This window comes from Doryrhamphus excisus, chromosome 21, assembly GCF_030265055.1.
Source record: "Doryrhamphus excisus isolate RoL2022-K1 chromosome 21, RoL_Dexc_1.0, whole genome shotgun sequence".
Classification (NCBI taxonomy): domain Eukaryota; kingdom Metazoa; phylum Chordata; class Actinopteri; order Syngnathiformes; family Syngnathidae; genus Doryrhamphus; species Doryrhamphus excisus.
Window position 1 is genome coordinate 2,355,898 of NC_080486.1, and position 26,122 is coordinate 2,382,019.

Sequence of the window (26,122 nt, forward strand, 5' to 3'; positions counted from 1 at the left end):
CCAGATCCCCCCCCCCCACACTGTGGAACCTGCTGTGATTAATGACAGCGCTTTATTAGCTTGATCAACCGTTTAAGCAGACATTATTAATCAGATGCTTATTTAAATACCAGCCTGAGAGGAAATGGGGCCACTGGGAAATTGAGTTTTGTGTGTGTGTGTGTGTGTGAAAGAGAGATTCTCATTCACAGCGCCCCCCCCCCCCCCCCCCCCCCCATCCCATTCATTGAGTGGAATGTGGAGCTTTCTGTTTAATCCAAATGACAGCGTCCCATTAATAAAACATGGTGTTTTTGTGATGTCACAACACCTCTGGGATGGCGTGTTTGTGAGAAAATGTACTTCTGGACATTTTGCACTCTACAAAAGAAGGCTAATCAGTGCTTAATAATAATTAGAATGTCTGGCTGCTAACATGAATAAACTCGTTAATTCTGCCGCCGTAGTGAGTTGTTTATTTTTATGTGGCGTCTCCAAATTCTGCTTAATCTCTTTGAATATTTTGAGAATTTTTTTTTTTTTTGCTATATTTTCCAAGACAACTGTGACATCGGCGTCGCCAGCCTTTCAAGAGAGCATTTCCACTGTTGCAAAAAGGGTAAATACAGTAAGCCGCGGGAAGATTACACTCTTAGCTGAGCTTTATGAAGAGACGAGTGGGTGTGGCCACGTGCGGATGTGCTCTGAATTCCACCGAGCGGCGGGTGTGAGCCGCATGCCGTATGAATACAATGCTACATTAACGCACCCGTAGTCCAGATGTCAGCACATCTCGCTCAGGGGAAAAAAAAAAAACAAAAAAAACGGCATTTATTATTCATTCCCCACACATGCTGGCTTTTAATTTAAACCTGCGTCTCACATCTTGCATGTCGTTTGGCTTAAGTGGATACCGTTGGTGCACTGGGGGCGTCGTACATAAAGCATCAATCTATAGAATTGATTGAGTCAATTCATCAAAAAGAGGAGGGAGACACAGGAAGTGATTGATAGAGGATAAGATGGCTCCTGATTGGAATTCGGGGGCCCTTGTCTTAAAAGGTCAAGGGTCACATGATAGACATTAAAAAGCAAAGCAGCCTCTGTTGCCACGTAGGAGAAGCGACGCGGCGGCGTCGATACCCGCACGTGTCGTGTATCCCATCGAGGTGGCTTGGCCTTGTGACGGCTGCGGTGGGGGGGTGGGGGGGTTAAGCGATGCCAAAGCTTGATAATAAATCTGTTGCACAACCAGCACGCGTGACCTGAAGGTCACGGTTTCATTAAGTGTCTTCCTTCTTTTGAGTTTCTCATCCTTCATGCACGTCTTCCTCTTCCTCTCTACCTGCATGCTGCCTGCTGCTCCTGATGCACACGCCCACACTTCCTGGTGGAGGGGGGCGGGGGGTAATAGACTTCCAGAAAAGCTGCCTAATAAATATAAACACAAACACACAGACTTTTCATGCATGTTTTTCCTCTTGTACCTTGTTGGAACGTTAAAAAGTGAGTGAAAATCAAAGCATATTTCCATTTTGAAATTGGAAAATTATTAATCTAACACTGAAATATTTATAGATTAATTGTATGCATTAATCATCAATTATTTTTTGCAGTTTCTGTAAAATGTATGCAATATTCAAGCTAAATATTGACGTTTCTACAAAGTCTTTTTTGTCTGTGCTTGTTTTGCTGTGCCATTTTTTCGCTTAATATTTTTGAATTTTTTCTGACTTGATGCCCATAACTTTTTATTATTATTGAAAAAAATATTCACTTTTTACTTGTGTCTTATTCTTGGAATACTCTTTTTTTTTCATTATCTTACAATATTTTTCATTTTTTTCCATGATAGGGTTCAACTTTTTTTTTTTCAAGTTTTTTTTTGGCCAGTCTTAGTTTTTTTTAATTTTTTTTGTTTGTTTTTTTGGCAATAGGTTGCACGGTGGTTGAGTGGTTAGGGTGCAGGCCTCACAGCTAGGAGACCAGAGTTCAATTCCACCCTCGACCATCTTTGCATGTTCTCCCCGTGCATGCGTGGGTCCGGTTTCCTCCCACATTCCTAAAACATGCTAGGTTAATTAGCCACTCCAAATTGTCCATAGGTATGAATGTGAGTGTGAATGGTTGTTTGTCTATATGTGCCCTGTGATTGGCTGGCCACCAGTCAACCAGGGTGTACCCCGCCTCTTGCCCGAAGACAGCTGGGATAGGCTCCAGCGGTAGAAAATTAATGAATTAATGGTACCTTTTGGGTGTTAAGTTGCTGTGTGATGAGAGTGTTCAGGGTGTACCCCGCCTCTCGTCCAAAGACAGCTGGCAGCCGGGATAGGCTCCAGCAAACCCTGCCACCCTCATGAGGATAAGCGGTAGAAAATGAATGAATTTTTGTTTCAACATCCAGACTTCAATTTTGTATCTTTTTATGATTTGCTGCTTTTGAAAAGCATACAGTGCACTCCTTGAAACCTTGAAATAATTGCATTGAATACCAGCTTCAATCTATCATAATGTACACTTTGCTAAAGGGCTTTTTGAGCACAATTATTGTAAAAAAAACAACCAAAAAAAGTCACTGTTGTTGCTTACCCAACCAAGCAACTGCTGACTTTATACCAAAATGTCAAAAATGTGAACGAGTTTTGAGAAAATGGAAAATGGGTCAACTTCACCATGCGAGGCGAGCTGTTGTTTCAGCGAGTAACATCAGCCTGGTTTCTTGTTTTATGCTTCCCGAGGGTGGGAGGAGGTTTCGGCACCCCATGATGGAACAGAGCTGAAATCAGGCCAGGAATATCTCCTCTTTGATTACAGGTTTTAGTAGTAGGAAGTGGAATCATTAAACGCACCGTCGACATGTACAGTATTTGACTTTCTTCTTCCGTGTGTGTGTCGTTCTACACACACACACACACACACACACACACACACACACACACACGGAGCGTGCACGCTCGACTCTGTGACTCATGTCTAGACGGGAAAAAAAAAGTAGAGCATCCACAGACAAAGCTCATGACATTTAGGCAAGCTTCTCCTGCTGTGCAATCAGCGGGCCCGGTCGGTGGTGATGTCTGACGTTGCAGGGGAACCATTTTCATGTAGCTTGTTAGCGCTCGGCTAACGGCACGACCGCTCCGTGAATGGACGTGAATGCTTGGGAATTAGCGCTTCATGATGCGGAGTAGGGGTGTGTATCGGTAAGAATCTGGCGATACGATACGTATCACGATACGATATATCACAATACTGCTAACAAGGCGATATTTTTTTGTTTTTTTTGTCGTTAAAGATGATTTCCTGGAAAAACGGAATTACACCAGCAATATGCACAATATACTAAACATATTTTAATTCCATTAGAACAGTATGTTATGCTGTATCACTAACTTTCCTCTGTAAAAACTTAAATTGTAGAATTTGGATAAATAAAGCTTTAACATCCAGCTTTAAATTTACAAAAAAAATCCATAAAAAACAATTTATTATTTATTATTTATTATTTATTATTTATTATTTATTATTTATTATTTATTATTTATTATTTATTATTTATTATTTATTATTTATTATTTATTATTTATTATTTATTATTTATTATTTATTATTTATTATCTCAAGATCCTGCTCAAATGTTCACATTCTATTAGCTGTGAGAAAAATGCAAAGTATACACTCCCTGACTTATCCACCATCAGAACAGTGAGCCTAAAAATATCCATATCATACTTTTTAATATCGATACAGTATCGTGGAATGAAGTATTGCGATATTTCGCCGAAACAATATTTTTTTACACGCCTAGTCACTAGTGCCTCAAACTTCCAGAGACAATGGTAATGGTTTTAATGGTTTTTTTTTTACATTTGTTCACTTCCTGCTTTCCTAAAATAGTTGAATTAAAAATAATAATAATAATTTTATTTACATTTTTTATTTTTGTCACGTACCGAAGTACGAGGTGATTAAAAGGAGACACATTTCTAAAAAAAAAAAAAAAAAAAAAACTATGATGAATTTAGAATTTATAAGGGCTTTATTTCATAAAAACACATAATAAAAGCTCACAGTTTTTGCATATTTCCATTGTATTATAACATTATGTTTCTCCGAGTGTCCTTGAACGCACCTTAGTTGTGTTCTTCGGGTGAAAATTACACATAACCTTCATTGGTTGCTAACCCTTGGTTTTTTTTTCTGTCACTACATCGTTGTTCCCAAATGTTGACTACGTGGGTGAATTTGTTCACTTCCTGCTTTCCTAAAATAGTTAAATTTTTTTGTTGTCACGTACCGAAGTACAAGGTGATTAAAAGAAGACACATTTCTAAAAAAAAAAAAAAAACTATGATGAATGTAGAATTTATAAGGGCTTTATTTCATAAAAAACATAATAAAAGCTTGAATAAATACCATATACAGTCTATGATAAATCTCAAACATCTATGGACTTCTTGTGGAAGAAGATGGGGTGGTTATGATCCGGCCACTCGCACTTGCCAAGTTTCTTCATTTAATTTATGGAAACACTTTACAAAAAAAAAAGTTGCTGCAAACCTTCAACGTCAAGGTGACTTCCAAAACTTTACCTTTTACACGTCTCTTATCTGGTTCCTGATAAAATGTATGGCTTTGGCTCGGATCTGCGTGCCCCCCTCCCACTGCCGCTTCCCCCTCGGTGTGAGAAACTTGATCATGGATTAAATGTATCCTCCCTAAATGCCCTCTGCTTTTTATTCTGTAGTACTTCCATAACGAAGTTATTGTTCTATTAATGTCGACTAGGTATGACTATGCAATGAGGAACTTCCAAGTCCAACATAAGTGACCTTTGACCTCACAAATGAGGGGGAAAAAAGCGAGCATCTTGGAGAACATCTCAGCAGAAGAGTGGAAGCTATTCATTCATTCATTCACTTTCTAACGCTTTTCCTCACGAGGGTCGTGGGGGTTGCTGGAGCCTATCCCAGCTGTCTTCGGGCGAGAGTACTGGTGGCCAGCCAATCACAGGGCACATATAGACAAACAACCATTCACACTCACATTCATACCTATGGACAATTTGGAGTGGCTAATTAACCTAGCATGTTTTTGGAACATGGAGATGGCCGAGGGTGGAATTGAACGCGGGTCTCCTAGCTGTGAGGCCTGTGCGCTAACCACTCGGTTATATTTGTAAATAAATTATTTTGATGCAAAAAAAACCCGAATGGCGGCACGGTGGTCTAGGGGTTAGCGCACAGACCTCACAGCTAGGAGACCAGGGTTCAATTCCACCCTCGGGCATCTCTGTGTGGAGTTTGCATGTTCTCCCCGTGCATGCGTGGGTTTTCTCCGGGTACTCCGGTTTCCTCCCACATTCCAAAAACATGCTAGGTTAATTGGCTACTCCAAATTGTCCATAGGTATGAATGTGAGTGTGAATGGTTGTTTGTCTATATGTGCCCTGTGATTGGCTGGCCACCAGTCCAGGGTGTACCCCGCCTTACGCCCGAAGACAGCTGGGATAGGCTCCAACACCCCCGCGAACCTCGTGAGGAAAAAGCGGTAGAAAATGAATGAATGAATGAATGAAAAACCCCGAATGCAACAAAATCCAGCACCATGGATAGCGACAGTGACACACGGCTCATATTATTCATTCATTCATTTTCTACCGCTTATCCTCACGAGGGTCGAGGGGGATGCTGGAGCCTATCCCAGCTGTCTTCGGGCGCGAGAGGCGGGGTACACCCTGGACTGGTGGCCAGCCAATCATAGGGCACATATAGACAAACAACCATTCACACTCACATTCATACCTATGGACAATTTGGAGTCGCTAATTAACCTAGCATGTTTTTGGAATGTGGGAGGAAACCGGAGTACCCGGACAAAACCCACGCATGCACGGGGAGAACATGCAAACTCCACACAGAGATGGCCGAGGGTGGGATTGAACTCGGGTCTCCTAGCTGTGAGGCCTGCCCCACAGGACTAGTAAGTAACCATGAACGTGAACTAAATATGATTTTTTTACCATTATTAGAGCCCTCTGGACAAGAAAATAACAACCCTATAGTCCTATTTACAAGAAAAATATTCAGAATTATCATGTAAATTATGATAGAAAGTAGAAATGATGAGGTAAAAAGTCACAATTAAGTCAATTATGAGATTAGGAATAATAATTCATAATTTTGACACAGAAAAGCCATGCCATAAAAAGTCAAAATTCTGAGCTAAAATATCTTGAGTCCGGCGATTGTGTGATTAAATCATTTGTCGCCGCAGGATTAGTAAGTCACCATGAACGTGAACTAAATATGATTTTGACCTTTATTAGAGCCCTCTGGACAAGAAAATAGCAACCCTATAGTCCTAGTTACAAGACAAATATTCAGAATTATAATGTAAATTATGATAGAAAGTAGAAATTATGAGGTAAAAAGTCACAATTAAGTCAATTATGAGATTAGGAATAATAATTCATAATTTTGACACAGAAAAGCCATGCCATAAAAAGTCAAAATTCTGAGCTAAAATGTGATTGTGTGCAGTTGGCACCAGAGTACCCGGAGTGGAAGCTATTATAGCCGCGAAAGGGGGGCGGTGCCTACTGTGTTTGCGTCACGCCGTGCATCATTTTGTTGATTTATTATGATAACACAGTTTATGTGTTATCATCATTTGTAGCTGTTGACGCAGGAAGGACGTCCCTCAATGGCGCATGGCGGCGTCTTTCATTACATCTGCTTTTACGGCGTTCCAAATGAATCACTCCTCTGCTCTCTCCACAGATCCGGACTTTACCGACTTAGGAGTACCTCCGCCTCTTCCCTGTAGGTACACTTGGCTGTCTCCTCACTCCTTTATCCTTGTCGCATTCGCTTTTTCACGATGTTCTTTTGATGTATTTTACCCAGCGTGTCAGTACGACATGGTCGGTCCAGAAGGTATTGTGGAGTCGCATCAGATCACCAGAGACGGCAAGGCGGGCGCCAACGAGGCCGTGGACTGTAAATGGTACATCCGGGCGCCGCCGCGCTCCAAGGTGAGTCAGCAGCTGCTTTTCTTCCCAAAGCTCGCCCTGGAGTTTTATAAAAACGGAAGCCCGACTGGCGGGAAACTCGTTACGACTTCACTTTATCACGGTTTTTGGAAATATATCGTACATCATCGCCGTTTTGTGGTTGACTGCGGCCTATTCGTTGGAAGTCATTGGTGTAGCCTTTCGAGGTAAAACTTTCGAAATGAAGTAAAATACCAAAGTGTGATACTTTATGTAGTATTCAACACTGTAATGCCACAGGAAGTACTGTCCGAAGGGGCGAGGAACCCTCCCAATGTTAACCCGTGTGAGTCAAAAGCAGGGGTGGGCAAACTACGACCCGGGGGCCACATGCGGCCCACCAAGCGTTTGAATCCGGCCCGCCAGTTACTTTCAGAGTATTTCAACTTTTAACATGATGTCTTATTCATTAAAAAAAATAAATGTAAAATTTTGTAGTTTGAGGGAAATGAGAACATATAGCTGATAATATGACACTTATATAATATTAATAAATACATAAGTATAAATAAAATAAATATAAAAAATAAAAGTATAAATAAAATTAGACTAATAATTCAAGGCGGACTGTTAGATTTATAAGGGTAAAATAGTGTGTGTGTTAAATATGAAGACATTATGAATATGAATATGAATATGAATGCAACACGCACAATAATCCTTAACCTGCACAAAGCTAAAACTCAACTCTGAACCACCGACATCACTTCCTGTCTCCTCGCTACTACACCTCGTCTACTATATTGGCAGTGTAAAGATGATATAGGGGTGTTATTTCACGTCTGGAGGGCTCTATATGTTAAAGTGTCTAGAACAGGGGTCAGCAACCCGCGGCTCCAGAGCCGCATGTGGCTCTCCAGCCTCTTTGTTGCGGCTCCCTTTGCAATGCTTGAATATTTTTTAGCACCCGTGTGGTGAAAATGCACGTCTTTGTTATGAGTTTACAAAAATCCAACTTTGTGTGAGACCATGAATGCATCCTGACTGAGTTCTGACTGGTGACTGAATGAGCAGACAGGATGCTATCCAGTTCTCTCTGACAGGTTAACATGAAGGGAAATGAGTAATACTTTGAGTTATTTGAGTTATTAATTATTATTAATGAGTTATTTGACGATTCTAAAAAATAAATTAGAGCTCATTTAAAAACAAAAGTTTATCTCCAGTACTAGCAAGAGTACTCCAACTCGTCTTTTTTTTTTCCCTCCAATGTTGTTTTAAACATACAACGTTTTGCGGCTCCAGGCTATTTTTCTTTAGTGGGCAAGTGGGTGAAATGGCTCTTTTCATAGTAAAGGTTGCCGACCCCTGGTCTAGAAGGTCGTACATGGGTTTTTCTATGCTCTAAACATGAAAATATTACATTTTATAAATAAGGACTTGATTAACTGTGATGAATAAGGGGTTACTATATATTTGTTAATAAATCATATTTGTCAAAAAGTATTATAAAATTATGATAAAAACATTCTAAAATAAATATATATATTTAAGCAAATTCAACATTTTTGGCCTCATTTTCAAGCATACAAATGAAGTAAAATATAAATAATATATGGCATTCAGAAGACACATTCAAAGATTCTACACTAATGCTAATGCTACACTGATGAGACGAAAAAAAGCAAACTCTCCCAACACTACTGCACTTGTACATATTATTACATACAAGTGTACATTTATGTTGATGTAGATAGTATTTACATTCCAGTAATCCCAATGTACTGTACGTATTTTACATTTACACTGCATTTGTGTTGCTCCAATACAAAAATTGCCTTTCCGCTGTCTTAGTACTGTAAGGGGCCACCATAGGGATTATTGTAAAAAGAACCACGCTACGTTTTCTACTGCGCTGCAGCCTCTCGTTCACAATTTATCACCAGGATGCCAGTGTGATGTATAGCCACATTCGTTACTTAGCTCTTATCTGACATATTTCCCGGGTCACATTTATCTGCCCTTGTTTCCCCGCGCAAACGTCCTTTATCCTATAGGAATTCTCCAGAGCCTATAGACTCTTTCCAAGCCCCATTTACAATGCAGGAAGGGGGACCACAATAACGTCCTAAATTACGGTCTCCCTAAACATTATGCAACATGCGGTTGGCAAACACAACTATTGATCGCTGCTACTATTGTTAGGGGGCAATAAAAAGTAATATACGCCAAAGGGGGACTTAATAGCAACTGTTTGTACCTTTTCTGTGCATTAAGTGTTTACTGCTCAAGCTATCAGTGATGAGCCGTTGTACCCCCTTGCATGTCATTGGTCCCTTCCATGGATGATGCTCGGGGCCGTAATGGACAACAGCAACAAGCCATTAAAGGGGTCTTCACAACAAGTGTGAAGATATTTTATTTTCCCAGTTAGTGATGGATTCTGCTTCCATCGCGGCCGCAGCGGAATCAATAAGCAGGTCGGCTATTTTCCTGCTGGAACCATCTCTCCCGTACAAATTAGTGATTGTATCTATTTGATCCATTGCTACCATTTGGGTCCGTGATGTAATCTGCACTTGTTTTTCCTCACACATCCACTGCTTTTTTTGTCATGCATCGCATAAATATAACACATTTTCACCCATACGGTTATTCCTCCATAATTAGAATTGTGTGGCTTCACTCTATTGGTCGAAATACATGACATGTACTCCGAAAAATATGGTACTGTTTTGACCTTGAATATGAGACTGTATGATTTTTGTTATACTGTATATCACCTGTAGCTGCGAACAGCAGCTACAGGTGATAAGAAATTTAACCACACAAACCAACTCTTAAGTGAGTCTGAGCTTTTCGCCCTGTCACTCACGCATATAGTAACTTAAATAGATCCAGCTGTGATGGATCTTCGTGGGTAAGTCCAGTCAGCAGTACATGCTCAATGTATTTTAACCAGGGGCGTCACTAGGTTCTGAGGGCGGGGGGGCTAACATGAATGAATGTAGTAGACATTCAAAAAAATACAAAAAAATAAAAAATAAATAACAAAAGAACAAAAGAACCGGGATATAACTTTCCCACTTTTGGACAGATTTAGTAGAGATACTCAATTGTTTTAAGCCACCATTAAATTTACACAAGTACACACACTACTATACTACACACTACTACTACTACTAGTACTAGTAGGCTAGTATTAGCCTGCTTATTGGCTTGCTTATTAGCCTCCTTTTGCCCTATTTTATGAAATTTATCAGATATTTTTTGGTAAAAAAAATTAAATCAATTAAAAAAATTATTTAAATCAATAAAAAATATCAAATTATTTAGGGGGGCTTAAGAAATTTAACCACACAAACCAACTCTTAAGTGAGTCGAAGCTTTTCGCCCTGTCACTCACGCATACCAGTAACTTAAATAGATCCAACTGTGATGGATCCTCGTGGGTAAATCCAGGAAGCAGTACATACTCAATCTACTTTAACCAGGGGCGTCACTAGGTTCTGGGGGGGGCTTAGCCCCCTGGAAATGCATAGGCATGATGAATGAATATAGTAGACATTAAAGAAAATCCACTTTTGCCCTATTATATGACATTTTTTTGGTAAAATTTTTTTTAAATTAATTGAAAAAAAAATTTAAAATCAATAAAAAATAAATATCAAATTATTTAGGGGGGATTAAGAACAAGCCCCCCCTAAAATAGGCCCAATGATGCCACTGATTTTACACATTCTCTGGTTCATGGAGGCATTTTCATCTTTCTACTTGTTGCTGTCATACCCATGAGGGGGTCCGCCCCCCCCCTGCTGAGAAACTACATTTATTACTCCTCCATCCCTAAAGATAAGATTTCAGCAACATTAAAATGTGATATCTTGCTGCATCATTCCCTCGGGGTGGGGTGGTGTGGCGGTGGGGGGGGGGGAGAAAGTCCTACTTTCAAAGTGATTTAGTTGCTTCTATTCTGTGCTGCTGTTTGAGTTATGTATCATATTATACCGTATGCATGGATACATATTTGCTTTACATTGATCATCTTTGTGTATGCTGATTATGGTATTTTATTGTGTGGGACACCAATGTGCAACATCAGGGGGTTGTGGGTCGGTTTTGCATGTTTTTGATCCATTCCACCGCCACCGCCATGTTTTGCCAAAGTCATGCTGACATCGCAGGCTCCATTATCCCGCCCCAGCATTGGTCTCGGGGCGTTTAATGTGTCACATTCTCCTGTCACACTCGCTGAGCGGCTCACTCATTAACCCTAATGATGGCGAGCGCGGCGTGGTGCAGCCGAGCGGAGCCGACGCTGGGATCGGGGCGAGCTTGTCCTGATGAACGAGTGATAGACGTCCCATGTGAGGGGGACGCTTTTATTTAAGTCAAAGCCAAGCGAATGTATCATTTTTAATTGCCTCGTTTGTCTTTTTAATTAGTACACAATTATATTGTATTCCTGAGTTTTTTTTTTTTTTTTTTTTTGCCGCCCTCTGGCAACTTTAGCATTCACCTTCATTCATTCTGCTGGAGCCTATCCCAGCTGTCTTCAGGCTGGAGAGGCGGGGTACACCCTGGACTGGTGGCCAGCCAGCCAATCACAGGGCACATATAGACAAACAACCATTCACACTCACATTCATACCTATGGACAATTTGGAGTCGCTAATTAACCTAGCATGTTTTTGGAATGTGGGAGGAAACCGGAGTACCCGGAGAAAACCACACAGAGATGGCCAAGGGTGGAATTGAACTCGGGTCTCATAGCTGCGAGGCGTACACGCTAACCACTCGACCAACGTGCAGCCCATTTTAGTAGTATCTTAGTGATACTTGAAGATAGTTTTGTCAGTAAATGAGAGAAAGCTTATCCTCACGAGGGTCACGGGGGGGTGCTGGAGCCTATCCCAGCTGTCTTCAGGCGAGAGAGGCGGGGTACACCCTGGACTGGTGGCCAGCCAATCACAGGGCACATATAGACGAACAACCATTCACACTCACATTCATACCTATGGACAATTTGGAGTCGCTAATTAACCTAGCATGTTTTTGGAATGTGGGAGGAAACCCGGAGAAAATCCACACATGCACCGGGAGAACATGCAAACTCCACACAGAGATGGCCAAGGGTGGAATTGAACCCTGGTCTCCTAGCTGTGAGGTCTGCGCACTAACCACTCGACCACCGTGCAGCCCTTAGCATTCAACTATGTTGCATAATAAACCGTCTTGCTCTAATAATGCGTAGATTAAAATTAAAGACCGAATATATGGTTGTCTTATATTTGGGGTCAACAACAAGTGGAGGTTTTCTTCTTGTCACTCACAATGGAGAAAACACTTAAGTTATTTCTAATAAGACAACTTTCTGTTTATCCTAGATCTACCTGCGTTTCCTTGACTACGAAATGGCCAACTCCAACGAGTGCAAGCGCAACTTTGTGGCGGTGTACGATGGCGGCAGGTAAGATTTAGACACGGAGGTTCTTTTATCTTCTTATCAGATTAAATCTCTGTATAATCCTCCTTGATATAAACAATGCAATATGATTTGATATCAAGACAACATGATGATATCTGCATACTTTGCAATTCACTGCAGGCAATTTTTCAAATAACAAAGCATATTAATTGGATTTTTATGTATTTATGCAAATTTAGACTTGAGACTAATTTCAGAAAGAAGCATCTTGGGTTGCAAAATTGATAACTGGTCAAGATATTACATATTAAAATCTGATAAGGAGCGACTACAACATGATTTACCTCATATTGTCATCTTTTATCTTGATATCTCTGAAATGATCATCTGTCATCACATGATAAAGTCCAACGGCAACGGGTATTTTTATTATAATTATTATAATTTTTTATTAGTATTATAATATTTTATTATAATTATTTTTATTATTATTATATTATTATTCATTTTATAAATTATTTTAAATTATTATATTTACATTTTGAATTCATTTTTAATTATAAATAAGCAATATTTTTTTAATTGGAGCATAGAAAACCTGTGAAATCATTTTTGCATTAGAGCCCTCCAGACATGAAATAACACCCCTATAGTTACATTTACACTCCTATTACCCAATATAGTAGTCACAAGAGAGCCGTTGAAGACATGAATACGGCTCATGCTTGTGTTTGCCGTTTTCCGGTGCTCGGGTAGCTGAGCGGGTGCTAGACAGGAAGTGATGTCGCCCACAAAGTCCCCCCCTCTTTCTCTCTCTCTCTCTCTCTCTCTCTCTCGCTTCTGTTCCAGTTCGGTGGAGGACCTGAAGAGTAAGTTCTGCTCCACGGTGGCCAATGACCTCATGCTGGTGTCCACGCTGGGCGTCATCCGGATGTGGGCGGATGAAGCCAGTCGGAAAAGTCGCTTCCGCATCCTTTTCACCACCTACCAAGAACGTAAGATAAATTGTGACCAAATTCCGACTTATTCAACCTTAGAGGCGTTCAATTTTTGATTCTGGGCTCTCATGTTCGAGCAGTGTCAGTCAGTGCTTCCGTCAGAAACAGGCGGTAATAGAGGAGGGGGGAGGGGCTAATATCATATAGAATGGCGCCTGCGGGTGACTGTGAGATTACTGTATTGATGTAATGGAGCTAAACCGCCACGCTACCACAAGCGGAGCATTGGTTGCCTTATTGTGAAAAGAAGGTGAAAAACGTGCGCTATTGTGTGCTTTGCTCTTTGCCTGTGAGACTCCATCTTGGCAGAAGGAGCTTTTATTTTGACAGATTACAAAGCAGGATAAATACTTGGTACACAACATAGGCGTCAGTAATGCTACATTGGGACTATATCCAATGCTAACGTGTGTTTACATGTCTACTATATTGGGTAATAGGAGTGTCAAGCTGACTATAGGGGTGTTATTTCATGTCTAGAGGGCTCTAATTATAAAACATGCATTTAGAAGGCCGTAAATAGGATTTCTGTGCTCAAACTATTCATTCATTTCCTACCACTTATCCTAACGAGGGTCGCGGAGGATGCTGGAGCCTATCCCAGTGGTCTTCAGGCGAGAGGCGGGGTACACCCTGGACTGGTCACCAGCCAGCCAATCACAGGGCACATATAGACAAACAACCATTCACACTCACATTCATACCTATGAATGAGATGGCCGAGGGTGGAATTGAACGCGGGTCTCCTTGCTGTGAGGCCTGTGTGCTGACCACTCGGTTATATTTGTAAATAAATTATTTTGATGCAAAGAAAAACAACCCAAATGCGGCAAAATCCAGCACCATGGATAGCGACAGTGACACACGGCTCATATTATTCATTCATTCATTCATTTTCTACCGCTTATCCTCACGAGGGTCGCGGGGGGTGCTGGAGCCTATCCCAGCGGTCTCCAGGTGAGAGGCGGGGTACACCCTGGACTGGTCGCCAGCCAGCCAATCACAGGGCACATATAGACAAACAACCATTCACACTCACATTCATACCTATGGACAATTTGGAGTCGCTAATTAACCTAGCAAGTTTTTGGAATGTGGGAAGAAACCGGAGTACTCGGAATAAACCCACGCATGCACGGGGAGAACATGCAAACTCCACACAGAGATGGCCGAGGGTGGAATTGAACTCGGGTCTCCTTGCTGTGAGGTCTGCGCACTAACCACTCGACCACCGTGCAGCTAGTATGAAAATATTCCATTCATAAATAAGGAATCTTACTTCTGGAACTCATTTAAAAATGATTTATTAAATATATTAATTACCTGAGGCTGCAATTGATCAAATTGATCGCCAGCCACAAGAATAGGTACATCCATGTTCGCCTGTAAGATGATAACGGCGTTATCGACATGTTTCCAATCCTTGGGTTAGCATATTGAGCGACATGAGCGGCGAGAAATGCAACATGTCTGACACGAGCATGCTAATGAGCTCATTAAGGTCCAATACAGAAGTTGCTTTGTGAGGTCGGTGGCGTCACCCTTCTTTTTGGCGAGGCCTTTTTCACCGAGCAGAGCCGCCGGGATGCACTGTTGCCAGGGCAACGCCTCTGCCTAAAGACCACAGCCTTTCATGCAAAGGAGCGAGCAGTCAACAGTGGACGCGTGCGCCAACAAGTGCAATAAAACACTAAGGCAATATGCATTGTTCAGTGTCAAATAGCTGGCTCTTTAATGTATTCATCAAATGCGGCGTCTGATACGATGCAGACGTGAATATCTTCATACGGATATGATCATGAATAATAAGTAGCCATCTTTAAATGAGTTCTTGTTTTTCCATCATGACACTCAAACTCATAAAATAACCGTCATGTTCGATTTCGGAAGTCCGCAAGTGACTGGAATAGAAGCCTAGACAATATAGTCTACCTATTTATTTCCGAAGAAAAAGCACTTTGCATCCTACGGTGCATCTTTACGCCTTTACGAGTGCTCACAGCTGCTCTTTCCCAAAGGGACCGCTAGCTTTTAGTGAGCCATTCACAAGCGCCGAATCCCAGAGAGATACTTCCGCGGGATGCGGAGTGTTCCCAAATGCAAACAAGAAACCATTATCATCCACGGTGCGTGTTCACACCTGCTAGTACAAATGATGCTAATGATGGCATCGGGACACACACTTCGTCAGGTGGGAAAAAAAGGGGGAAATGATCAATTAGAAGTCAATTAGTTCCAGATTTCCCTGATTTGGGTATTTTTATTATAATTATTATATTTATTATTATTATTATTATAATTTTATTATAATTTTATTATAATTATAAATATTTTTATTATTATTATATTATTCATTTTATAAATTATTTTAAATTATTATATTTACATTTTGAATTAATTTTTAATTACAAATAAGCAATATTTTTTTGTAGTTAGAGCACAGAAAACCTGTTAGTTTTTGCATTAGAGCCCTCCAGACATGAAATAACACCCCTATAGTCACCTTTACACTCCTATTACCCAATATAGTAGTCACAAGAGAGCCCTTGAAGACATGAATACGGCTCATGCTTGTGTTTGCCGAGCATAGAAAACCTGTCAAATAGTTTTTGCATTAGAGCCCTCCAGACATGAAATAACACCCCTATAGTCACCTTTACACTCCTATTACCCAATATATAGTAGTCACAATTGAGCCATTGAAGACATGAATACGGCTCATGCTTGTGTTTGTCGTTTTCCGCTGCTAGGGTAGCTGAGCGGGTGCTAGACAGGAAGTGATGTCGAGGCTTCAGAGTTGAGTTTTAGCTTGTTGTGTGTTACGGCCGTAACAGTAGCTTGTGTCTGGTATTATTGTGCCTGTTGCGGAGTGATTCATACCTGCAATAAAAGCCTGTTGGTTTCGGCGAGCAAGCTTGGTGCTTGTGTATCTCACCAAATCTTACAGTAACAATATTTATTTAAATTAGCCATTTTTAAGCTTAATATAGGCTGGAAAATATGTACAATTTACTTAAATAGGCATATTTTTGTACTAATAAGCTGCGTTCAACTACAAAAAAAGCATGATTTATTAATGTTTATGAAAAATGTGACAGTGGGGCCGTGAAATTTGAAGCTTGTAGGGAAACTGGGTCTTGTATAATACATATGTATCATAAAATATACCATAATATAGATATAAGATAAAATATAAAGCAAAATATTGGGAGACACCAATGAGTGTTATGATGAAATGAAATAAACGAGGCCTTATGCAATATTCATCAGAATCATAAAGACTTAATTAAATAGTGTCATTAAGTATATTATATGTACATTGGTAATCATGAAACACTTTTTTAGCAAATATGCTGTTTGGATGGTACAATTATTTTCATCAGCTACTCGTTTAGCTGCAAATTTATGCCCCCCCGGCATTGACCGGGACGCCTATATCTGTGGGCGAAAGGGCGCTTTTATTACGTCTTTGGTATTAATTTTGCAGCAGATCAGCGAGGATAACACTATGGACTCCGAGCATCAAGAAAAGAGTCTGGGCCCCCTCTGCTGGTGCTGAGGAGCTCACGTTTTGGGTTTTTTGCTGCTTGGACTTCCTGTCATTATGTCTGTACAAATGTACATAGTCGTTGCTTAAGGGTAAAATAACAGGAATTGGATTCAAGGGTACAGTGTGCTGCATTTTAATAACATTTTAGTGCATACAGTATGTATATGATTTTCTCGTTTTTTGCCCATCAAGTTGTAAGAAGAAGAAGAAGAAGGAGCAAGGGCACCTTGGCATTATATTATGGCTCTTTATGATGATGTCGGCCGTAACATTAGCGCGCTGATTTTACGACCACGTCGCCTTGATGGGTTGCTCTGCCCTTGCGCTGACATCATAGACGGGGCGGAGACATGGCGAGGCCACGCACGCTGAAACAGGGGAGCGTGAGAGGACAACAATGCACACACGGGGAAAAAAAAAAAACAAATGATTTGCACATTTTTAAGCAGCTTACAGATTTCCCGCTGTTAATAGTATCGGGTTTGGTGCTAGCTTGTTTCATTTTAGCTTTTTTAATCTCTTTCGGTACGCAAAGTGTGTCTCAGCGTGCTTCTGTTGTGTTTCCAGCTCCTTGTGATCCAGATGCCTTCTTCTGTCACAGTAACATGTGCATAAACAACACGCTGGTGTGCAACGGCATGCAGAACTGCGTGTACCCCTGGGATGAGAACCAGTGCAAAGGTGAGCCGAAGTCTACCCGTGTTGTCACATGGTACCAGTTATGTTGTCGATGTCGCCAAGACATCATCGAAATGCGGATTAGTTAGCTGTAGTAGTCTGCAAATTGACTCACACTCTTATCTCATCAGCGTAACATTACTGACATCTAGTTTTTAACATGATTAGAGCCCTCTGCATGGGATCTAGCACCCCTATAGTTAAATTTACATTCATTTTAGCTAATTTAGTGGACAAAAGAGGACATAAAACTTGTGTGTTCCGGTGCCAGGGGAGCTGAATGGGGGGTGGACAGGAAATGATGTCAGGGGTCACATGGTACCAGCTATGTTGTCGATGTCGCTAACACATCATCGAAATGTGGATTAGTTAGCTGTAGTAGTATGCAAATTGACTCACACTCTTGTTTCATCAGCATAGCATCACTGAATCTAGTTTTTCACATGATTAGAGCCCTCTGCTTGTGATCTAGCACCCCTATCGTTACCGTTACACTCTTTTTTAGCCAATTTAGTGGACAAAAGAGGACATAGGATTCGTCCTTGTGTGTTCCGGTGCCAGGGGAACTGAGTGGGGGGTGGACAGGAAATGATATCGGGGGTCACATGGTACCAGCTATGTTGTCGATGTCGCTAACACATCATCGAAATGCGGATTAGTTAGCCGGGTATGCAAATTGACTCACACTCTTGTCTCATCAGCATAACATTACTGACATCTAGTTTTTAACATGATTAGAGCCCTCTGCTTGTGATCTAGCACCCCTATAGTTACCTTTACACTCATTTTAGCCAATTTAGTGGACTAAAGAGGACATAAGACTCGTGCTTGTGTGTTCCGGTGCCAAGTGAACTGAGTGGGGGGTGGACAGGAAATGATGTCGGGGGTCACATGGTACCAGCTATGTTGTCGATGTCGCTAACACATCATCGAAATGCGGATTAGTTAGCTGTAGTAGTATGCAAATTGACTCACACTCTTGTCTCATCAGCATAACATTACTGACATCTAGTTTTTAACATGATTAGAGCCCTCTGCTTGTGATCTAGCACCCCTATAGTTACCGTTACACTCTTTTTTAGCCAATTTAGTGGACAAAAGAGGACATAGGACTCGTGCTTGTGGGTTGGGGCTCGACAGGAAATGATGTCGGGGGTTAAGAGCGATAGTCCGACTCCCATCATGCAACCAAGTGACTGAATGTTATTTTTGTTGCTTCAGAGAAGAGAAAAGCCAACATCCTGGACAACCTGAACAACACCAACGGGACCATCATCGGCGTCACCTGTTGCATCGTCCTCCTCCTCCTCATCATCTCAGTCATCGTCCAAATCAAGCAGCCTCGCAAAAAGTACATCCTGCGGCGTGAGGACTTTGACCCCACCATGTTTCAAGAAGTCTTCGAGCCGCCCCACTACGAGCTGTGCGCTTTACGCGGCGCCACCACCGCCACCGCCACCGCCGCCGCCTCAGCAGACCTGGTGGACCTAGCAGAAGACTTTGAGAACTACCACACCCTCCGCCGTGCCTCCTCACGCTGCATCCACGACCACCACTGTGGCTCGTCCTCCAACCCGGGCTCCGCCCACATATCCCAGCTGTCCCTCAGCGGGCGAGGGAGCCGCGGCAACCTGTGCGCACGCGACGCGGCCGCGGCAGCCAGCCTGCTGGCGGACCTCCCGCAGCCTCCCATGTCCGTGCGGCCGCTGCTGCCGTCGGCGGGGAACCGCAGGAGCATCTTGGTCATGAAGCACAGCTACTCGCAAGAAGGAGCCGACAACGGATGCGACCTGGACGACGACCTGGATGAAGTTCCAACCACCAGCCATCGGCTTTCACGCCACGAAAAGGCAGTGCAGCGGTCAGTATCCATCGATTTCTGATGCCGGGGGACCGCCGGGCCTCATTTCGATGTGGAATGTTCACGTTCTGCTTTCCCTCACCTCCTCTTCTCAAAAACTACTACTTTTATTTTGCTCCCCCTTCCCACCTCCTCTTCAGCATTTAAGACGGTTTTCTTGCTTTTGCATGCTGAATGTGAATTAGCTGCATATGGACAAAAGTATTGGGACACCTGGTTACGTCGCCACGGTTACACACTATAACACATAGACATTTCCAATATGTAACGGTGGCCCGTTGTCCACTTTGTTCGACTGACATGTATCCAAATACCAGTAATATTAGGATTGGGCTGTACCATCCTCACGAGAGTGGCAGGGGTGCTGGAGCCTATCCCAACTGTCTTCAGGCGAGAGGCGGAGTACAGCCAATCACAGGGCACATATAGACAAACAACCATTCATGCTCACATTCATACCTATGGACAATTTGGAGTCGCTAATTAACCTAGCATGTTTTTGGAATGTGGGAGGAAACCGGAGTACCCGGAGAAAACCCACACATGCACGGGGGAGAACATGCAAACTCCACACAGAGATGGCAGAGGGTGGAATTGAACTGGGGTCTCCTAGCCGTGACTCATGGTGTCATCTTACAAACAACATTTACCTCATCACACAGCAACTTAACACCCAAAAGGTACCATTAATTCATTAATTTTCTACTGCTTATCCTCACGAGGGTCGCGTGGGGGGGGGGGTGCTGGAGCCTATCATAGCTGTCTTCGGGCGAGAGGTGGGGTACACCCTGGACTGGTGGCCAGCCAATCACAGGGCACATAAAGACAAACAACCATTCACACTCACATTCATACCTATGGACAATTTGGAGTCGCTAATTAACCTACATACTCGGGGGAAAATATGCAAACTCCACACAGAGATGGCAGAGGGTGGAATTGAACTGGAGTCTCCTAGCCGTGAGGCCTGCACGTCTGACTCATGGTGTCATCTTACAAAGAACATTTACCTCATCACACAGCAACCTAACACCCAAAAGGTACCATTAATTTGTTCATTTTCTACCGCTTAGCCTCACGAGGGTCGTGTGGGGGGGTGCTGGAGCCTATCCCAGCTGTCTTCGGGCAATTGACTGGTGGCCAGCCAATCACAGGGCACATATAGACAAACAACCATTCACACTCACATTCATACCTATGGACAATTTGGAGTCGCTAATTAACCTAGCATGTTTTTGGAATGTGGGAGGAAAAACCGGGGCACCCGGATAAAAACCCACGCATACACGGGGAGAACATGCAAACTCCACACAGAGATAGCCGAGGGTGGGATTGAACTCATGTCTCCTAGCTGTGAGGTCTGCGTGCTAAACACTCGACCACCGTGCAGCCCGGACTGTACTATATTATACTATTTTTTTCAACATGTTGTTGTGTGTTAACATAATAATACGCATCCCGATACTTTTGTCCATAAAGTATGCTAAAACTGTGATAATAAGTTATATATCGCCCCCCCCCAGGTATGATGTTGGCATTAACGGAATAAAAAGGAATCTTAGCTTTGATAACGTGCATGCACTGTTCCTCGCTGACTGTTTGTGACTATGGGACATAAGCGCGCATGCACGTTTTGCACGTGATGCATTGTGACGTGACATTAAAGTACACAGGCGTGACATTTCAGGTTCTGCCTCATTGGCTCTTTGAGCAAACACGAATCAGAGTACAACACGACTAGAGTCTAAGAGACAATCTCAAGGTAAGCCCCCCCTTCATCCTAATATCCACTTATCCATTTCTTGTGTCGTCGCCGTTTGCACACTTTTTTGTCCTTTTTATGTTCGGGTGTATTTATTTTCACCAGGATGAGTCTCTCTTGCTTGCAGCCATCTTGGCCTTTTTAGTGACGTTTTTTTTTTTATGGCTCACATTACTGCATGTGTGCTGCTTTTCTGTGAACTGTAAATTCTTTGATCTGCATGGACTCTCTGGAATATTTTTTCAGAATTTTTTTTTTACAAATTGAGAGGACATATTTGGGGTTTTATGCTGGATAGAGTGCCCGTTTAAAGTTTGGACACCTTTTCTCACAACATTGAATGACAAGTAGCAGCAGTGGCGTCATTAGGCTTTTTTTAGAGGGATTTCAGCCCCCCGAAAATGTTCTTAAGACCCCCTAAAAAATTTGATATTTTTTAATAATAATTTTAATTTTTTTAATGGAATTTTTTTTTACAAAAAAAGCAGGCTAACAAGCAAGCCAATACGCAAGCTAATACTAATACTAGAAAAATAATGATGATAGTAATAATAAATATTTAGGGGGATTTCAGTCCCCCTAAAATGTTCTTAAGCCCCCCTAAAAATGTGATATTTTTTAATAATAATTTTAATTTTTTTATGGATTTTTTTTTTACAAAAAAAATTCTGACAAATTTTATATAATAGGGCAAAAGCAGGCTAATAAGCAAGCCAATAAGAAGGCTAATACTAGCCTACTACTACTACTGGTAGTAGTAGTAGTAGTAGTAATCAGATGAAGAATAATGATGATAGTAATAATAAATATTTATATTTATAAAAATAATAAAAAATAATAAATAAAAAAAATAAAATGTTCTTAAGCCCCCCTAAAAATTTGATATTTTTTAATTATTTTTATTTTTGTATGGATTTTTTTTTATTGTGACAAATTTTATATAATAGGGCAAAAGCAGGCTAATAAGCAAGCCAATAAGCAGGCTAATACTAGCCTACTACTAGTAGTAGTAGTAATAGTAATAATCAGAAGAAGAAGAATGATGCTTGCGTGTACTTGTGTACATTTAATGGTGGCCTAAAACAATTGAGTATCTCTACAAAATCTGTCCAAAAGTGGGAATGTTATATCCCGGTTCTTGTTCCTTATATTTTTGGGATTTTTTATATATTTTTTTAATGTCTACTACATTCATTGATATCCTGTGCATCTCCAGGGGGTCTGGAGAGGGGGTCTCCCTGTCCTCAGAACCTAGTGACGCCCCTGATTAGCAGCAAAACTTTTGACGGGTACTTTACATACAGATAATCACAAAATGATACAAAACGTGGCCATGTTTTGAGTGAAAATGATTTATTCTGTGATCTTTTATTCTATGCTTAAAATGGCTATGGCCACGGAATGAACTATTTTGCTGTTTTGCATGTTTTTTTTGTTGTTGTTGTTTACTTTGTGCGTGTAATGTTACTCGTGTGTATGCTGCAAGTGCACAATAAGGATTTGACACACGCACGGACATTTCATTAGGTACACCTGCACAATCTAATCTGATGAGATCCAATCCAAAAGCTGCATATTGAACCAAATATAAGACGAACCCCCTGAATTTGAGTAAACATCACCACTTACTTTGACTCTGCCTCAAGCTGTTCGGCGCCACCTGCTGGTTTGCATGCAAATTAAACCCTCATTTATTGCGCTTCATCAGTGTCTGACCCAATAGTGATAAGTGAATTAAAGTTGGATTCCTTATTAATAAATGGAAGATTTTCATAGAACAAACATATGGCATTTAATATTATTAGAGCCCTCTAGACATGAAATAACACCCCTATAGTCAATGTTACACTTGTATTACCCAATATAGTAAGAGATAGATGTTATTCTTGAAATATGGAGGCCAAAATATTTAAAAAATTGGTTATATTTGCATATTTTTTGGGACAACAAATGAGCCATAATCACACATGCAGCCATTTTTTTTTAGATGAAAATGGGATTCTAGACACCGTCCAATCAGGTTACAGAGCCTTCCATGTCACCTGGTGTGCACTGTTAATGACTGATTCCGGTGGTTCAGCCATTTTAGTTCTTTTAGACAGTGGACCATACCATTCCTTTAAACAGGGGTGTCAGGGGTGATGTCCTTGAGTGGTTTAGATTCTATGTCAGGGTTTTTTTTTCCCCATATAGTCAATGCAATATGCATTTTGTAGTTTGCAGAGGCTAAAAGTGGTGTTGCTAATATTTTGCCCCCCCCCCTGCCCCCCTCATCTTGCTAAATAAAGGTAGCATTCATTGCACACGGTATCAGTTTGGACTAGATTGTGCAGAATCATGACGAATAGAAGTGTTGGTTTACATCATATATGAAGCTAGCATGAACACAATGCTATGTCCAATATATTGTGTGTATGTATGTGTGTGTTTGTGTGTGTATGTGTGTGTTCTACATTGTGTGGCATTGTCTCCATCATGTAGACTTCTTGAGAGTATATTGCGGTCCCCCGGGGTGACATCACTGACATGTGACAACACCAGCATGACGCTGAGGGCCGGAAGGGACACTGATGAAAGCAAATCATGTGACGGCGTGCAAAGACGAGCACAAACGAGGACTCTAGATGACAATACGCCGTGTTGTCACGCTTTGAGGGAAGTTTCCGATCACTCGGCTCCCCCCCGGAATCCCATCCCAAACACTTTTGTTTTTGTCTTCATTGAAACTAATAGACCTCCCATATCTTCTAAATTTAGAATGTTATTTCTTTAAAGGGGCCCTATCCTACGTTTCCAGTTTGGGTACTGTAGTACTTTTGGGGTTTTAGCATGAGGTTGAAGTTTTTTAGCTTATCTTTTTCAGATTTTACCTTGTTTTTCTTTCCTAAATGAAGTATAATCGGGTATAAAATGGCTAAATGAACATGATACAAATACAGTAATCCTTCGCCACTTTGTGCTTTAAATTTAGTGGTGTCACTCTATCACATTTTTCCAAAAATATGGCCTATTAATCCCAAATTTGTTGTATTTTCAAGCATTAAATATATGTAATATAGTAATTACATTGATGAAAAAATATCCCAGAAACCGCAAGTACAAAAGTACTCTCCCAATGCTAATGTGGCTTTATATTATGTATTATATCTTATTTTCTTAAATAGGACTCTATGGGTGACTATAGGGGTGTTATTTCATGTCTAGGGGTCTCTAATCATGTTTAAAAAGCATATTTAGAAGGTCGTAATGCTCTAACTTCCACAATGTTCCATTCATAAATAAGGAATCCTACTTTACGGAAATTCACTTATCATAATCAGATCTGGAAACAATGAACTGACCGGGACCCCTTGAGCAATCGCAACAGAGATGGTCAGAAAGGAGGCGGCAGATTACCCTTCAAGATGACAATATAGTCACTATAGCGTCCCACAAGAATTTATTTTAAAAATAAGGGGTCGGGATAGGGCCCCTTTAACCGTCCCAGGAAGCGCTATTTCACAATAAAAGCATGCCTTATCCCAAATGAATAGATGTTCTTTTCTTATTGCCAATTGGAATCTTACTAACACGTCCATGTAACATTGTTAGGCCCAAGACCAATCCAAGGCCAAGCTTGTGCATGCCGCTTTAAATTTCTTCGATATAACATTAAGCTATCAGACCCCCCCACCCCCCCTTGTACTAATCAATACATGATACCAAACTGATTCATTGCATGATCGTAGCTGAATTAGTTCAATACGACGACTCGATACATTTTAAACCCAAAAGTCCTTGATTTGGGTTTTTGTCATGATTTGCTAACAATCACCACAGCGTATTATCTTTGTATCAAACCGGAATTTTCTACTCGGGCAAAAGGAAATGTTTTTTAAAGTTATTCCAACGATCCTTCAGGGCTGGTTTTATTGATGCTTTGTAACAATATTAATATGAAATAACAATAAAGCACCTTTTTTTTGTTGTTGTTTTGTTGAACTGTTTGTCCTAAATGTGTCACACACACGAACACACACGAACACACACACGCCTCCCGTGTCTCGCCGTCATCAGTAGTTGTTGAATGTTTGTGTTTTTTGTTTGCTTTGTGGAAAATATGTATTTACTGCTGAGCAAACATACACTACCAGTCAAAAGTTTGGAGACACTTTCCCATACAAAAACATGAGAAAGTGTCTCCAAACTTTTGACTGGTTGGGTACACACACTTAAAAGAATGTTCTCAGGTATTTAATATTTAATGTTGAGATATTTTCTCTCTCTTACGTTTATTGTAACCGATACCTCAGTGTGTTTTATTTACAAGACATGGCATCTGTAAAGCTGCAAGATGACTGAATAGTGTTCAGGGGGAAAAAAAGGCAACCAAATCGGACCTTTGGGTGTCCAAAGTGCAGCCTGGGGACTGTTTGCAGACTTTTTTTGTAATAAGAAAAAATAAAATGAATGGTAAGTAAATGTTTAAAAAAAATATATAATTTTTTTTTAAATTATATAAATTATAAAATTATATAAATTATAACATATATACATTATATAAAAAATCATATAGAAATGTGTGATATATTTAATATACTAAATGTACCATGTCAATAACATATTGACATAATGCAATTATAGTCAATAGTTGACTTGTCAGTTGTTATAAATAAATAAGTATAATTAATGTATCAATTTGATATTTTTATATTTTGTAAAAAGGTTGAAAATTTGTTAAAATACGTATATTTTCTTAGTAATTATACCTTTTTGGTCTTTCTTTTTTTTTTTAACACTAATACATACACCTTGTACTCTCTGCAGTTGAGTCAAATGACCGTCCTCGTCACTAAATGAGGAAATAGAAGTTTATATTCCAAACACATGTGCATT

General features: G+C 40.8%; 1 protein-coding gene across 4 annotated transcripts in view; it reads left to right on the forward strand.

Annotated features, from left to right (window-relative positions):
• Window positions 1-26,122, forward strand: part of neto1l (neuropilin (NRP) and tolloid (TLL)-like 1, like) — a 63,159-nt gene that overhangs the window by 35,649 nt on the left and 1,388 nt on the right. Inside the window, exons 6-13 of one of the 4 annotated variants that reach the window (XM_058060791.1) lie at window positions 6,759-6,800; window positions 6,885-7,012; window positions 12,358-12,440; window positions 13,248-13,393; window positions 17,514-17,627; window positions 18,846-19,485; window positions 21,173-21,247; window positions 23,729-25,872. In XM_058060791.1, coding sequence (XP_057916774.1) covers window positions 6,759-6,800; window positions 6,885-7,012; window positions 12,358-12,440; window positions 13,248-13,393; window positions 17,514-17,627; window positions 18,846-19,485; window positions 21,173-21,233 — 1,214 coding nt within the window. In that variant the 3' untranslated portion in view covers window positions 21,234-21,247; window positions 23,729-25,872. Of the gene's footprint in view, window positions 1-6,758; window positions 6,801-6,884; window positions 7,013-12,357; window positions 12,441-13,247; window positions 13,394-17,513; window positions 17,628-18,845; window positions 19,486-21,172; window positions 25,877-26,122 lie in introns of those variants that run through there. The other 3 variants (XM_058060790.1, XM_058060789.1, XM_058060792.1) reach the window with 3 other exon arrangements.